The 16,725-nt window shown below is 29.0% G+C and overlaps 2 protein-coding genes across 2 annotated transcripts; both read right to left on the bottom strand.

Moving 5' to 3' along the window:
* Positions 1–902: 902 nt before the first annotated feature.
* Positions 903–3,168, bottom strand: LOC119675600 (facilitated trehalose transporter Tret1-2 homolog). Its single transcript, XM_038086807.1, has 3 exons — positions 3,059–3,168; positions 2,175–2,347; positions 903–2,118 (listed from the first exon to the last, which is right to left on the bottom strand). Exons 1-3 carry the CDS (start codon positions 3,105–3,107, stop codon positions 997–999), a joined length of 1,344 nt encoding a protein of 447 aa, XP_037942735.1. The 5' UTR covers positions 3,108–3,168; the 3' UTR covers positions 903–996.
* A 2,810-nt stretch (positions 3,169–5,978) lies between these two features.
* On the bottom strand, positions 5,979–8,019 carry LOC119667207. Its single transcript, XM_038076496.1, has 3 exons — positions 7,965–8,019; positions 7,137–7,309; positions 5,979–7,082 (listed from the first exon to the last, which is right to left on the bottom strand). The coding sequence occupies exons 1-3, from the start codon at positions 8,017–8,019 to the stop codon at positions 5,979–5,981; spliced, it is 1,332 nt and encodes a 443-aa protein (XP_037932424.1).
* Between the last annotated feature and the right edge of the window lie 8,706 nt (positions 8,020–16,725).

Here is a 16,725-nt window from a genome sequence, read left to right as displayed (position 1 = left end):
ATGCAGATCTGAGGTCAGTTATTGCTTAGTCTGATGAAGTGATAAACAATACTCCAGTCAATGCATAGAGAGGGGTTATTAAGAAACCTCGCAGTTAATAGAGAGTAAAAGTGCTCAAGTGCACTGACTCAACTAGGCTCAACATAATAATATATACATACCTATAAGTATAACTTGACTTAGGTAAAGTAAGGACAGTATTGACTATATGATATAAAATCAATTGAGAGTGGTGGTAGAAGAATAGAATGACGTGCTTTGGTTTCTAAAGACATTAAAATTCGATAAAATGTTTATGTATTCCTATAAATCATATTCATATGTTAAGCATATATGCGATTTTTGGTTTTGAAAAATACTAGTACATAGTTTGCTATATATAATATATGTGCAGTGTGCGAAACAATTTGTAGGAAGCGGAAGTTTTACATTAAAAATAAAAATATTGTCATTATTAAATAATTCATGTCTTTATTTTTTTTCATGCAAAAAGATATTATTGTAAATAAAAGATACTAGAAAGCTTTAACAATATATAAAAATTTATTTCTCTATAAACGATAAAAAGCGAATGATAACATAAGTAGTAAAAAAATATTGCGTACATTGAAAATAATGTCATTAATTAGCTTACTTTTTTAAACAGCGCTTAACAAATTAGTGATATCTTATCTTTTACATTGACAGTTACCGATCTCTAAAAATCCACGCCACGTATAAGCCCCCGCACATGTATACTCTATGTATACTCTTCATAAACATATACACGATACTTATAGATATGAATGCAAAAAATTTGATAAATGAAGACAACATGTTTGGGTGTATTAAAATATTAGCCGTTTGAAAAGATATCGAAATGCGTGTTCTTTTAGAAAGGACTTCAAGAAAAACAATATGAATTATTTAATAAAATTAAGTTTATTTATACATAAAATATAAAATATATTAATAAGTTATTAATTTTGATTGCAATTGTTATTCATTCAAAGGCAATTAGTAGACACTAATGTATACTGTTTGAGTGAAGCGATTGTTTGCTTCTCGTAGAGTAGTGCTTCTGGTCTCTGGTATTGATACGAAGAAGAGTAAGGTGAAAACAATCATTATAACGCCTGTTGCTATGCAGTAAGCGAATATAGACGATGCTCCAAACGTGAAAGTACATATGATGATGATTTGTATGACTTGTTCTACAATAACGCATAAAGCCATGCAATATGGTTTCGCTGACAAGTGGAAGGCTTCTCCCAAAAATGCTGAGGTTGCAGGCACAAACAAACCAGCAAAGAACTGTATTAATAGCGAAAGTGTGCAAACTACAGACATTTTGTATTCACTTAAAAGGTTAACGGAGTCATTGAAAATAGATCCAATACCAATAGTGAGTCCTCCGATAATTAATAAAGAAAATAATGATACAGATTTGCGACCTAAACCATCCATCAACCACAATGGAAGGAATGTGCCCAAAAAGCGTAGTACACCATAAACAATTGGTGGCCAACTGTCCACATATCCCATACTAATAGTACTTGCAAAGAAAATCGTAAGATTTAGTGGTAGTGTAAAAGTAAAGGGAACCATAGCGCGGAATAAAATAGCTTTAAGTAAGGGCATGTGTGTTCGAGGTGCATAAATATCTCTATCTTCTTGCATGTATAACTTAAGTTCCTCAAGTTGTGCGCGTGTCGCATCAGTTACTACATATGGTCGTTGCAATCTACGTAATGATTCTAGAGCAGCACCTTCATCACCCTTACGTAAATAATAGATTGGTGATTCAATTATGGAATAAGTAGCTCCTAACGCAAATACAGCTATTACAATCGTTATGATGCCATGAAGACGATTAGCAGAGAAGTCGTAGTAAGAAGACCATTGTGTTGCATAAACGATTTGTATCATAATACCCAATGCCAGACCATATTGTTCCAGAGAAAGACATGTGCCACGATACGATCTTACGCCAATTTCACTACCCAACACTAAAAATGGTATAACAGCAAAACCAATAGCAAATCCATTTATATAACGTGCGGCTAATATTGCGTCGTAATTATCGGGTGCACTTGTGAAGATAATGCCTCCGGCTAGAACCAATATGCCACTGAACAACTGTAAAGTTGTGAATAAATGAAAATAAAGTATTTAATAAATTATTAGTTACATACCATGTACCATCTTTTTTGCACAAATGTTATGAGTGGCGCTGCTATGAATGCACCTACAATAAATCCAATGAACCAACTAAACTGCAAATGCTCTGTTGTTGGAACGGAAATATAATAATTCCACCCAAGACCAAGAGCCAAGTTCATACCACCAGGTATGAATAACAGGGTTCCTTTATAATTTAAAAATAAAATAAGTTATAAGTCAATTTTTATGAGGTATTACAGTCAGTAAAAACCTAAGGATTGGAATGATTGTTGGATTAGTGAGATTTTTTCATGAAACTATTTTAGGTTTAGTATGATAATATTTCAGATTGCTAAAAACAACATTGTCAAAATGTCAATTTATTTAATATATATATTTACACTTTAAAAACACATACATTAACTTTTAAATTATTAACTTGACTTAAATGTTTTCAAAATTTATTATCTTTATATATGTATATCATAAGTTATAAAAATGATTCATTACTTTAGTTTACTTTTTTAAATATTTAAAAAAAATAGAAATTAATTCAATTTTTTTAGGATTTTAGTATATAAGTAAATCATAATGGAATAAAGTAACTTGGCATTTAATAACAGCGTGAAGGACTTCAGAAATTTATTCTATAAAAGTCTTCCTTGATTACATTAAATCAGTTGTTGTTTTCAAATCATTAATTTTAATTTTATTATTTTAATTTTAATTTAATTAATTATTATTTTAGATAATATTGTATATTTTATGCAATCCATGATTTAAGTTAACATAACGTCTTTGATATTTATTTCACGTTTTTTCAATGTTTAAGAATATTTTAATATATTATTTTAACATATTGTAGCTATTATAAATGTTTTCGATATTATGAAATTGTTCACTTCTAATGATTCACCTGCTAGCATGGAATTCGATTGCGCTTGATTTGTCCATCTAGCCGACATTTTCTTATACGTTTCACTCTTTATCGATTATTTTTAAATTCGTTGTTTTCGATATAAGACAATAAAATAGACTAAATTAAAATTGTTTGGGTAGCAGGACTATAAAACATTGTTGCACATTTATTATCAATATATTATCATAATATGTTTTTAAATACAAAAAACAAAAACACATTACAAGATAAGAAAATGATGAATTAACGTATATTGAAACACTACAAAAGGTATTGAGTTGATCAAAATAACAGAAGGAAGAAAGTATAAAAAAGTATATATAGTATAAAAAGAAGATATTATATTATTATAATATTAAAATTATTATTTGCTTGAAATTGATAAAATAACGATTAGAGAAAATTTATTCCCTTTAATTCTGAGGTAAGATTTTTGTGAAAGATATTCAAAGAGTATTTCCAGATATAGGAGCAGATCAAGAAAAAAATTAATTAATTATTAATTAATTAATTAATCACGATATCTTAATCGTGATAATTAACTTCATTACAACGATGTATTTATTTATACATTTATACTTTCTTTCGGAGAAAAGACATATAATAAATATGTTAAATTTTTATAACAAATAAAACAAAGTCAGAACAATATTTTTATGAAAGAATTTTACTATTAAAGGAAATGCAATATAAGTAATTGTAAGATCCACACATATTTATTCCAGAAATTAAATTGCAGCATATAAAGATCAAGTAAAAATATTTATAATTTATAACAACTAATATTACTTTAAATTTTAATTTATAATATGTAGATCATATGTACATTAATATATACAAAGTATGTCAATGCGAACTATAGGGTGATTATATTTCGTATTCAGATAAAAAATAATTTTAATTTTTTGATAATAACATATAACTTTATATGTATATTTTAATAATAAATATAACTTATTGATAAGGGTAACTAGTATCAGTTTTAAGGGAACTACACTGAAAGCTATGAGTCATTAGTGCAAAGTTAAAATGGTTTCTTCGTAACTCAATATTTCAAAATGTTTTACAATACAAAGCATATCTACTAGAATACCCTAAAATATTTTATCAATAAAAAATAAAAATCGATAAAATATACTTATTTTAGTCATGTCATTAACAAACATATAAATATATTAGTATATTACGTCATTAATTCAGTAGTAGTATGTGAATAATAGTTTAATGTACTAGACGGGCTGAAAGTCCTCAAGAGAAATTATAACGTTATAAAAATCCAATTATAGCCGTAATTGTCTCTTTCAAATTTGCAAAAAAACAACCTTAAGTCTTATGCCTCATGTCTTGACTTTATTAGTAAATGAAATGCTCATATAATTTTAACGAATGACTGGAATTTTGCAATATATTTCCAGTGAACATTCAGAATAGATTGATTTTTAAATATGACTGCATTAAAACTTAAGACGTAGAAATTTTTGCGAGTAAAACCTAACTCTGGAGATTTCAAGACCATTGTTGTTGCTTTCGTGAGTTACGAGTATTTTTTTGCTACTCTGAAAGAAAGAATTACGGCTTATGTAGAAGTGTATCTCAAAATTATAATTTTATTTGTATTTGAAATTTTTCATAATAGAAAGTTGAGAATAAATAAGTCAAAAGTATATAATTGTATTAAAGTATTTAAAAATAATTACTTTAAAAACACACACTTCTTCATTGCACAAAACTTGATATACTTGTAGCCTAAGGTATCATAATATGTTCTGAGTTTAACTTATCTCCGTATCAGGTCCATATCAAACATATATGGGTCTATATGCGTTTGTCTAATATGCCTAAACTTTTGTTGTGCAAAGTACATTTATTATTGCACTAGATTAATTGTTACTTTACAGCGTTGTTATTGTATTCTATAATAGCTGATCAGGCTATCGTTTGATGAAATATGGTAGTTGTGGTAATATGAGTATTCAAGAACGTAACAACTGATATTGCTTTGCGAGAATAGCTTCAATAGTGTAGAAATGGAAATACTAACATAATTTATATACCTATTTCTTAAGATTATCTTGGTTCAACTAAGATGTAATAATGAATATACCCTGAATTTATTATAATAATTGATTTGAGTATAATAAGGTAAATAGATAATTTAGATAATAATTACAAATTAATTAATGATAATTATATTGTTTGTAGATAGTTATTAGTTATATGTTGTCGAGACTTTTCACTTAGGGTAGTGTTATGCATACATTTATGTTCACATCAAATGTAAATTTATTGTTTCTAATATAAATTAATATTATAAGAAGGTGGGCAGGAAAGAAATTTTGGTTCTACGTCACCTTAGAATAAAGAAGTATATCCACGCCAAAAATAATGCCCTTTAAATTTAAAATTAAGAATTGTGATTTAACTGAAAGCATAGCATGCCTACAGTATAGCATGTAACAATCAGAAAGTTTTTAGGAATGCCCTGACGTTTACTTATATGTGTTGCTAAAGATGTTTAATAAAAACGTTGATATAAAATTTTAATTTTTATGAAATTTTAATCATTTAGCTATATTTATTAAATTATTTAAAAATCATCTTAAGTATATTTAACATATTCATAACATAGTAATAATAGAAAACATATGTACTCGTGCAGATATTTACATTATATAATTCTAAAGAACTTCACATTGCCAATAAAATTTATTACTGAGAGAAGGGTATATCATTAAAAACATTTCTTAATGACGCTATTAATTTTATCTTGCAGCTCAGATATCTATTGAATTCACTCTAAGTCTATTACTATTACTAACGCTGTATTACTAAAGCTGTGCACTTATTGATTATCAAATATAGAGACAAATTGTTTAATAAAAATAGGAAATGCTTTTAATTTCATATATATTTATTATTAATTTTTTATGTTGATTATTTTACTGTAACGATTCTCAGCTTCCAATAATGTATTTTTCTTTAAATTTGGTAAAGTTATCCAAAAGATAAAACTTAAACCAACCATAATAGCACCAGTTGCTATGCTATATATAAAAATAGCATATCTTGAAAAAACAAAAGTGCATATGACTATGATATGTACAACTTGCTCTATTGCAATGCTAAAAGCTATAAAGTATGGCTTCAATATCATGGAAAATGCTTCGCCTAGGCAGGCGGAAGTACTAGGCACAAAGATTCCAGCAAAACATTGTGTTAATAATGATAGTACCAATACGACTGTAAACTCCAGTTTGTTGAATGCTATTCCAATGCCAATAGTCAATGCACCCATTATTAACAAACTTGGTATAAAAATGATTTTAGATACAAATTTATTTATTAAGGTTACTCCAACTATTGCAGCTAATAATCGCAAACCACTAAAAACTATTACAGGCCAAACATAAGAACCAACACTTAACACTGAAGAAACTAAAAATGCTTCATTTAGCGGCAATGAGAAACTGAAGGCAACCATGCAACGATAAAGTAGAACTTTTATAAGTGCAAATAGACTTCCGGAGAAATTCTCGCATCCGCTATTTTCTGTATTTGCTTTAACATATTCCTTAATTTCAATCATTTGTGTTCGTGCCTTTTCTGACATAATAGATGGTCGGTAGAAGCGAAGAAGACTTTGTAAAGCCTGAGTTTCATCGTTTTTTCGTAGGTGATATATAGGTGATTCATAAACAAAGTATAAAATTCCCAAACCAACTGCAGCTGTCACAATAGTAAAAATACCAACTATTAAGTTACCAATGCCCTCAGCAAGTGTTTGTATAGAATAGGAAAAAGCAAGTGTTATTATAATTCCCATAGATATGCAATATTGTTCTATTGCCAGAGCTACTCCTCGACTTAGAGTGCAAACCTCTGCAGCATGCACTAAATACGGCACTGTAGCAAAACCATTGGCAAATCCATTCAAATAACGTGCAACTAAAATTGCAACATAATTGTTGGGGACAATGACAAAAATCAAACCACTTGCCAATGCGAGAGTGCAGCATAACATCTAGGAGGGAAATAAATGTTAATAAATAAATAACAACAGAAATATTGTTCTTACCATTAGCCATCTCTTTTGCACAATTGACATCAGTGGTGCTACTAAAAAAGCACCCACTGCATATGCGACAAACCAGCAGAGTCGATATTGAAGAGTTATAGGCACGTTTTCGCCAGTACTCCATCCTAAGCTGAGTGAGATTTGTAACCCACCAGAAATTATTACACATAACGCTATAGTAATATGTAAGAAATTTTTTATTAATAAATTATATTGATATTTATAATATTCATTTATGAATTGAAAAATATTTTGCAAAGAACGAAGTTGAAATGTCTATTAGTTAGTGATTATCACTAACTAATTATTTTGACAAATAAAAAATAATAGGAATGTATGCTCTCAGAGGAGCAGAACATTGCAAGCTCTTAGTCAGGAGAGAGGCTAGTACCGAAAAAACATATCAGTGATTATTACATTGATATGATTCCAAGAGTTTGAAATTGATGGAATTGATTTTCTGGCTAAAATATCTTCTTAGAGTTTTGGATACTCTAACGACCAGAACAGGTGTATTTGTGCATAAACATGGCACAACATTTTCTTCTTGGCTCAGAGCAAGAAGCTGGAAGCTTTGGTTAGCAGTTTACGTCTCTATGGGCAGAAACTACATTCTGTGACCTCGAACAAATACACCTTGTTAAGATGTTAGCACAGGTTAACATGTTTCATCATTTTTCTACACTACTCTTCGTATTTAAATATAAATTTAAACTATATTTCATATTATAGTACTGTGTATAAGCCACGAATTTTATATTTCGGTATTTCACATTGTTTTTCTATTCAATTTTGCTATTTTTATATTGCGGTTTGCACCTCACTTGCCTGGACAAAGAGGTAGTTGAACCTCCTTAATACTAGCAGAAGAGTACAAACTCATTTTGAATCACGATATAGATATTCTGTTGTCAAGCACACAACTAATCACTATAATATTTTTACTGCAACTGAAGGAAAAAATACTAAAATTTTCTTTAAATTGTGAAAAACTTTATTAAAAAACGACTATTATCGAAAGTAATTATAATAGATAACGATAGAAAGGAAAACGTTATACCATCTAATTCATTATTAAGCTCATGGGGTTATTACTAGGAATCGCCTCAATAATTTTTTAATTTACAACAAAATAATGCACATTTATTTGAAATTTTAATAGATAAAAGGTCTTGAACGTACATTTATCGACTTGGTTATTTCTTAACAATTTTTTAGGTTCTCATATTTTGTCAAAATGGAATTATTTTTAAGTTTGAAATAATAATGCTTTTAATAGCCATAACATTTATTAAAACTTTAATTAACTATTTGATGTTTATCAATAATTAATAATAACAAGCTATAGATTATTTTATAGAAAAATATATTGGCGAATCGGGAGAACTTGTTGCGCATCAAATCCCTTCATCAAATTTTTTATGCAGCTTTTTTTGTCATTATTTCAAGAGAGATGTAATATACTAATAAATCGTATTATTAACCAGAACGCTTTGTTATCTTAACTTCAGTTGAGATTAATCTGCATAATATAACACACTCTCGCTGCTTTCTTTTGTTCCACAAGAGTCCGGAGAAACAAAAAAGTATATTTCTTTATATTTAGAGTGTACTAATTCAGTATTTTCTTTTGTGGTTTTATTAGGTTAATCAATAAATGTAAGAACTTATTTAGTACAAGTTTAGTTTAGCATATAAATTAGTTATATAATGAGTATATAGAACGTTTCTGAGGGATCATGTGATATATAATTCTGGCTGTATTAGTGAATAATAAATTCAACAAATTTAAGTTAAAGAAATATAGTTCACTTTTGTTTCAGTTCTTATTAGCTGTAGGATACATCTTAGTTGAATATAGCATCTTTATCTGAAGTGTTCGATCTATCATAATGTGTGTTGATTTGTGTGAGTGAGAATCGGGGACATGTTAGAGTTGATTTTAGTATGAGGTTGTTTCGATTTCGATTGGTTTCGATTTAAGTAATTAATAATAATAATAAATATAAGTGCTTTTCTGAAGTGCTTCTAAATTGGGTATATTCTTCTCTATGTTAGCTTGTATCTGAAGTTTGTTGTTCTAGATCGCTAATATCGTGGTATATTCTACCAGCCACTGAATATATTGTGGTTAAAGTTTTCTGCTGAACTTTTCGAATATTTTCTTCTTCTAGCACCACACCGGCTATGAACCAGAGTTCTTGTGTATAATTGTGGTCAAGTTCACTGAGAGTATGCAAGAAAAAACGGTATGAGTTTTTGTTGATGTCTTTAGTATTCCAAACGCATTTACTGCTTTCGTAACCTATTAAGTAACATTCTCTAAGAAAGCTCCATTTAGTCTTCTACTACTTTTTTGGTATTACAATTCATTAACTCTTTCAATGATTGTTTAATTTGGCTCATATAGTTATTTATTTTAAGATCAGTATAATATAAAAAAAAATAGCATTGTTTAACGGGTTACAGGTTATTTTTGATTGTCAGAAATATGAGTAGTGGTAACGGATATCCTGGTCGTACATGAGAATTATTGTTAAATAGATCAGTTAGCTCAAAATGCATTTTATTAATAATCTATTTTATGTGGTTATGAATTTTACAGTGATGAGTCTCATTTATTTATCAGGTTATATTGATTTAATCAACTTCTTTAGTACAAGATAGGTTAAATGAAGATGCGTACATTTTCATAGATAAAATATTGTATAATAAAGCAAATAATTTTTAAGTAACTTTTATAGTCTTCTACTAAAGACTATAAACTTTTCACATCTTTTATAATATTCCCTTTTTTGAAAGGATATTATAGAACTTAAATAGAAAAAAAATATGTTGAAACTTCTGTACATATTATTAATCTTTATCTTAATTTCTTCTTCAGAAGGTCCTGGAAGTCTGAAAAAATTATAACTTACTCTTACTTTGAATATAAAAATAATTAATTGAGAATAAATACTATCAGATTGTATGAATTTTTACTGAGATATTAGACTGTATAGTAAGCATTAAGTAGAGAAACTATTGATTGCTGAAAAAAATATTTGATTGTCTGTGATTATTTATTGGAGAGTTATGCAACCAGATATATTGAAATATCTTTCCAACTGTTTGAATTATGAATATTCTTAAAGAGGGTTTTCCATTTTCTATATAATAAATCATAGCTAATCGTTGTTGTGTTTCTGGTCTCGTTGAGTTGGCTGTTGGAGTTGAAGACCAAAGAGATGCGCTAAGTGCAACCGCACTAAGTTGCCTGTGATGTAATAAATCTTTACCAAACAAAAATACGAGCTAAAGAAAATGTACCAAATACGCAGTGCCGAGCATAAATGAGCGGAAAAATAACATCAAAAACCTTTCAATTTTAATGGTATTACATAATTTCAATTAACGCATTTTATAAAATAATTACAAGTTTCTTAAATGCGTATTAGTCGAGCTTAAATATTCGATGTTCAACTTCGATGCTGCTTAGCAATTAAATGTTGGCCCTATAGGTGAGCAGTGGGAAATAGTATCCAAAAAATATACTACAGCAGCCTTAACCTGTGCCGGGCTTTAATGTGAGGTAATAAGCGCCAGGCGTGACGCATAAATTTGAGGAGACTTGGCTTGAGTAGCATTTTTAGGCCGGCTTCATATCCAAAGTACGAGTATATCGAATTTTGTTCACATACACCGGAATGATTAATGATCTCTTTTCCTAGATTTTGTGTTTGTGCTTTTTTATATTGTAGTTGTTTTTGTTGTAGTCACAGGAGTGATTATTATTTTGGGGCTACAAAAATAATTATAATATAGCTATTAATATGTGCATTGCAATTACAATAAAAACTATAGCTGAATTCAATTAAAGTAATTAGGAACTTTGACTGAAGAACAGGGTGGCCCCAAGATATTAGATGGTAATTAACTTAATTTAAAAAATATTTATACCGTAACAATTTGGTATAATTAATAAAATAATGTTCTTCTTTATGATAGTAGTAGTTAAGCTTGATTGAATATACTAGTAGAAATGGCGACTTGATTATAATTAAAATGTAGTTAATTTAGGATAAAACTTAATAAAACTCTATAACTGATTTAAAACTTAGTATTAGTAATGTTGAATGGAAGTTTTCTTTGAATAACATACTTTATATTTTACACAATCTTAAGGATATTTTACTAATTTATTTTTTCTTCCACATTGCAGTTTCTTTTAATGCATTCATTGTTACACTGCAACTGCAATTACTAATTTTCCGTTTTTATAATAATATAAGGTTCTCGGAACTCATCAAAAGAGACCGCGTAAATACTTACCGCGGCTTACTGCAGTTCTTTCTGGTTATTGGTGTATAGGAACTCACGTAGAGAAACTGCGCATTCCTCATAATCCCCACTGCAGAAGTTGTGGAAACCCGCAGGAAAGAAAAACCGTAATACATTTTATCTTTGAATGCCCGGCTTTGGTGTCCATGAGATATAGGCTCTTAGGAAGATACTTTTTTGGTAGTTTATCAGATTGTTCAGCGGTAAAGACGAAAGATCTATAAAATTATTATATTCGATTGGATGGATTTAGTCTCTACTCTTCTATATAAGGGGTTCCTGCGATGAATGTGTTATAAAATCCACGAAAAATCTGCCTGCTAGTGCAACTAATCAAACAAAAATTGTTGATCTAGCTAAAATCGACTCTAGTTATTTATTTTCAGTTGTCCATCATTGTTATTGCACTTGTAATTCTGCCATTGTGGTACAATTTATTCAGGGTTGCTAAGAATTGACTCATTGTAAATGTTAGGGTTTTCTAGTTTTAAGAGAGCATGATTCAGTTGTTTCAGTTGTTGAATGATTCGGTTGTTGCTATTAATTCATCCATTTTGTTTGGCATGTTTAGCTAAGAAAATTTCTGAATGTTCTTATGGAAAGTGAATTTTCTAATTTAAAATAATGTTCACTTCATAACATATTTTATAAATAATTTTTTTTCAATATTGTAAGTCAAGGTTTACATTTTTCTATTCTCGGTCTTATGCTTATGTAGTATCTCCTGCTCTGCTTTCGTTTATAGAAACTGCCTTAATACTGAAACAAATTCATTGATCTTCTTTGCTGGTATTTAATTTTGCAATTGTAAATATCTGCACTTGTAGCCACCCACTTAAAGTTATACCTACACCTTTCTTTCCATGTAGCTAAAACTGCATAATAGTTATCATGAAGATACACTGAGTAGAACAGCAAATAATCTGGTTCAAAATAATTTTTTTTTTTAGTTTTTGAGTACTCTTTTTACACTGACTGCCATACCAAAAATTGCGTGCTACACAATTTGTGTGTCACTCTTGTCGAGGTGGTGGCGCTGCTGATAATCCATCATGCCACTTACCCACAAGACAATCCAACTTGTTCCCGAACAAGTTACCGTTCTCTTTATTTTTTCTGTTGTCGAAAGAATTTTTTCCGATGAGATGTAGTAATAGCTTTACATTTCTGCCATCTGCCGGTATTGGATTTGTAAGAAGTTACTTTTTGACAAGTGAAGCTTGCAAGTTTCTGAATCTTTGCAAGTGTCTTGCGTGCGAAGAATTGGTAACACTCAGTCCATCGCCTAGTGTGGATGGATAATCACTGTAATTTGAATGTTTTTATATTTTTACAAATACACTTAAGTTGCCACATGTAAAATATAATCAAATTTACTATTTGTTAATTATTTTTATCTGTATACGAGCAGCTTATGGTATTTTATTGTAATCGATATACACCTACTTGGCAGCTTGAAGAGACTGAAGAAAATAGAAACTTTTATGCTAATTAGAAAGGTAAATTTAATTAGAGTCAAATAGTTTTGTGCCCAATTTTGACACTCTCTATTTCGTAAAGCCTTTTTCTTGGAAATGTATATAGAGTATATAAATATATAGGCTACAAAAATTTACATTACAAAAACGATTTATTTCTATATATTCTAGGTACAAAATAAGTTTGTTAACAAATAGCTTATTTCAAAGCCACTGACATAATGTGTTAACATAAATTTTAATGAGTTTTATCTACGATCTACTAAGAAGTGCCAGCAACTCTAAACATTTCTACATAGAGTACAACTAAATTTGAAGAAAATTTCTAAGAAATTGAAAAAAATTGTTGTTTGAAGTACGAGAATGCAAAGAACATAAAACAATTATGACCCTAAATAGAATAAAAAGACTGGTTGCATGTTAAATTTTTTATTTCGGCATTTTTTTACTGAAATTGGTTTAAAATTGCTGCCGCGATTAAATTCTTAAAGATTTTAAGTTGTGGCGATTCTTAAGTGTTTTGTGCATGTCGCATTGCAGGTCTTAACTTGAAACCTGGGTTGAAAAAAGTTAATATAAAGGTTGTGGACGAAGGCATATATTTATCATGAATAAATTGTTAAGAATAACATTTAAATTTGTATTGAAACAAATTATAATCTCTAGCAAGAACTGAGAGGAAACTGAAAACGAACAAGGTATTCATTTTTGGTTCCGAAAATAAACACATATAAAACCTTCTGTGATTAAGATTCTGATAAATTTTAATTTAAAATTGTTTGAACGTTTGAACATTATTCTAATATTATCTTGTAGTACTACATACTTCTAATATAATTTTTGTCGTTATTCGATGGTTTGCGTAACTTGACAAACATCACAAAAACGTAAATTAAATTTGCAGATAATTTTTCACGCAATTAAGTCACGATAATTCAGACCAAATACCGTCCTGTTTAAGTCACATATCTTCTATAATCATATCTTCAATATCACATAAAAAAAATTGATTATAAGAATTGAAGGTCTGGGTCACACGTTTCAAAAAAGTACGGGCGTAACCATATAGTGATGTTTTATGAATTCAATGGTCTTTCGATAATTATTTCTAGAATTTTATTGTTTCATATGCAAGATTTCCACCAAGTTAAAAATAAGTCTTATCACTGACAAACATTTATTGGGATTTTTATAGTAAGTTTTTACAATAACCGCTGAACGATTATTTAAAGATATAGATTTTAAAAAAGTAAACCATATCTTGAACACATAATGAGCATTTTGTTTAATATATATCTTACTAAAACAGTGCTGTTGACTCAGAACCACGAATTGAAAGTTTATATTAGAGATTATGTAAAAAGAGAAGAACACTCAGAATACTAACTAATTTAGGCGTAATAACATGTTTTACGTGAAGCCTGCCAAATCATATGCATAACTCAAGTTTAAAGACCTAGACTATATCAGGGTGTTATAGTCATACATTGCGCTGGAATCGACCAGATTAAATGCGGTCAGACACGTTGCCTTGTGTACTTGTTACTCAATATTTAGAATTTTTAATAGCGTGAGAAATATCATCGTTTAAAAAATTATCTAAGATGTTTTCTCAAATATTTGTTTTTTAATGAAGCAGGTAAGCAATAACAATTTCCATAATTTTTTATATGTACGAGTATATACTGAAATTATGCTCATAATGGATTTGCGTAGGAGTAACTAAGTGTGAAGAATTCTTTTTTGATAATTCATTTTTATTTAAGCACTTATAATTGCTTTGTATTCCAATTCACTTCTTATATCTAACCATGTGATTCTTAGATAACAATGTGATGTATAGTACTCTTTATCATCAGGTATTACCCCAATTTCTAGGAAATTAAACGAGGGTGTTGTAGTAAACAGAATTTCTATTGTTCTTTCAATTTCTTGTACTTAAAAATACCCAAACTTTCGATGCTTGAAAAACAAACAGTCCATGAGTAAATAGTTTTTGGAAGAATAGACAGGAGCAAGTAGTCAAATAACCATTCAATGTTCTTCTAACAGTTTCATTTATATCCTTTGAGGTTTTAAAAGTATAGTAAAATAATTGTTTGTTATTTATTTGTGTTTTGGATTCGTGAATCTTAAAATTCAATCACTTCATGTTATGATATTGATTTAAATTAGTCTTAATATCTGTATTAATAAGGATTTTACTTGAGTTCAATGTTAGCAACAATATATAATTTTTTACAATGTTAGCAATGGTGAAGTGGAATAGTTTAATTCATTCTAAAACTATGGAAATAGTGGCCGTTCTCTATTACCAACAATTTGTAGTATCTTATAGGTCACATTTAGTACATTAAGAAAGTATTATTATTTAACTTTTGCTTAACTTAATGGTTTCTACTCCAAACCATTTTTATGAGAATGTGTAGCCACTAACTTCTTTATCATTGTTTGCCATTTAAAAATATATAAATAATATATATATATTATAAAATTTATTTTTTTATTTCATTATTAACTATTAAATTATTAATTTCTCATTCATAATTTTTTTAAGTAATTTACATTTAAAATTTATATTTAAAAATTTATATTCTCGAATTCCAGGAACTTCAATGACTTTGATTGTCCCTTCATCAGACAATTCAACCAAGCAGGGCAACAATCAATTAGTAATGAAGTGTTAGTTTCCAATTGATTTCCATGTTTACCAATATCCATTTCACAATTACAACGAATAAAATTAATGTTTACCGATAGTAAAAACAGATTGGTTTGGCTTTTTCGTTACTTCCTGCTACAAAGGCTCGATCAATGACTGATAAGCACTTGACTTGCTTGAAATCAAACATTGACCGACTACCTCCTGCAGCAAAAGGCTGACCTTTCATAGTTGTAAGCCTAATCCATACCAGCGTCAGTGCGCTGAAATCTAATTTATACGTTTGTCTACTGTTTAATGACGCATTCATTGGTTTGTAGTCTCACACATTCTCCACAGATCTCAAAATCCCAAAGAACGTCAAAACGATTTTGAAGGCATGCATTGTGTAATTACGTGCTGGTGCCTGTGTCACCTGCAGAGCAGCTTATTGCTTTACCTATAGTTCATGTATAATTATTTATAATGGAAAAAAACAACGCAGGAGAATTATGCTAATGTCAAACGATCGCTAAGTGCAACTTCACATTGAAAAGGCATTAGCATGCGCTTGGCGTTTTCAAAAACAAACTTCTTGTATGTTTGGAGTTGGATGTTTATACAAATCTTTGAGGGTTTGTCACCACAGTGAGCTGATGCCGATTTTCTAATCAAATTCTAAGCCGTTTTTAACGCTTACCAAGTTTATATATAATAATAAAAAGTGTTTTCTTATTTCACGCGCACCATTTATGTTTTGTTATAGAAAAAATCTAAATCTTTTATGTACTTCTCTTAGCATACCCCCACTACTACTGTTTAGTAGTTATATTAATTTATTTATTTATATTTTGAATTGTTTATGTTTACAGTGTCTGGTTATTTCGCTGCTTGGCTTTATTTATATGTTCTTAGTTGAGTTCTACACGCCCTCATAGACTGTCAGTGACAATCTTATCTGATTTCCAAATATTATTTTCGAGTGTTTATAAATTTGTTTGTTGTTTGTAGATAAACATTATATAAGCAAATTATTTTTAAAATCAATTTCGAAAAAAATTCTGATTAAAAACAGTCATTTAGGAGTTTTCCAATTAAATTTCCTTATTCTCTTCAAAATAATTTTTATTATTTAATTTGACTTTATTTA

The sequence above is a fragment of the Teleopsis dalmanni genome, chromosome 1 (assembly GCF_002237135.1).
Source record: "Teleopsis dalmanni isolate 2A chromosome 1, ASM223713v2, whole genome shotgun sequence".
Taxonomy (NCBI): Eukaryota; Metazoa; Arthropoda; class Insecta; order Diptera; family Diopsidae; genus Teleopsis; species Teleopsis dalmanni.
Note: the sequence above shows the minus strand (reverse complement) of the source record. Positions and strands in the feature narration are given on the sequence as shown.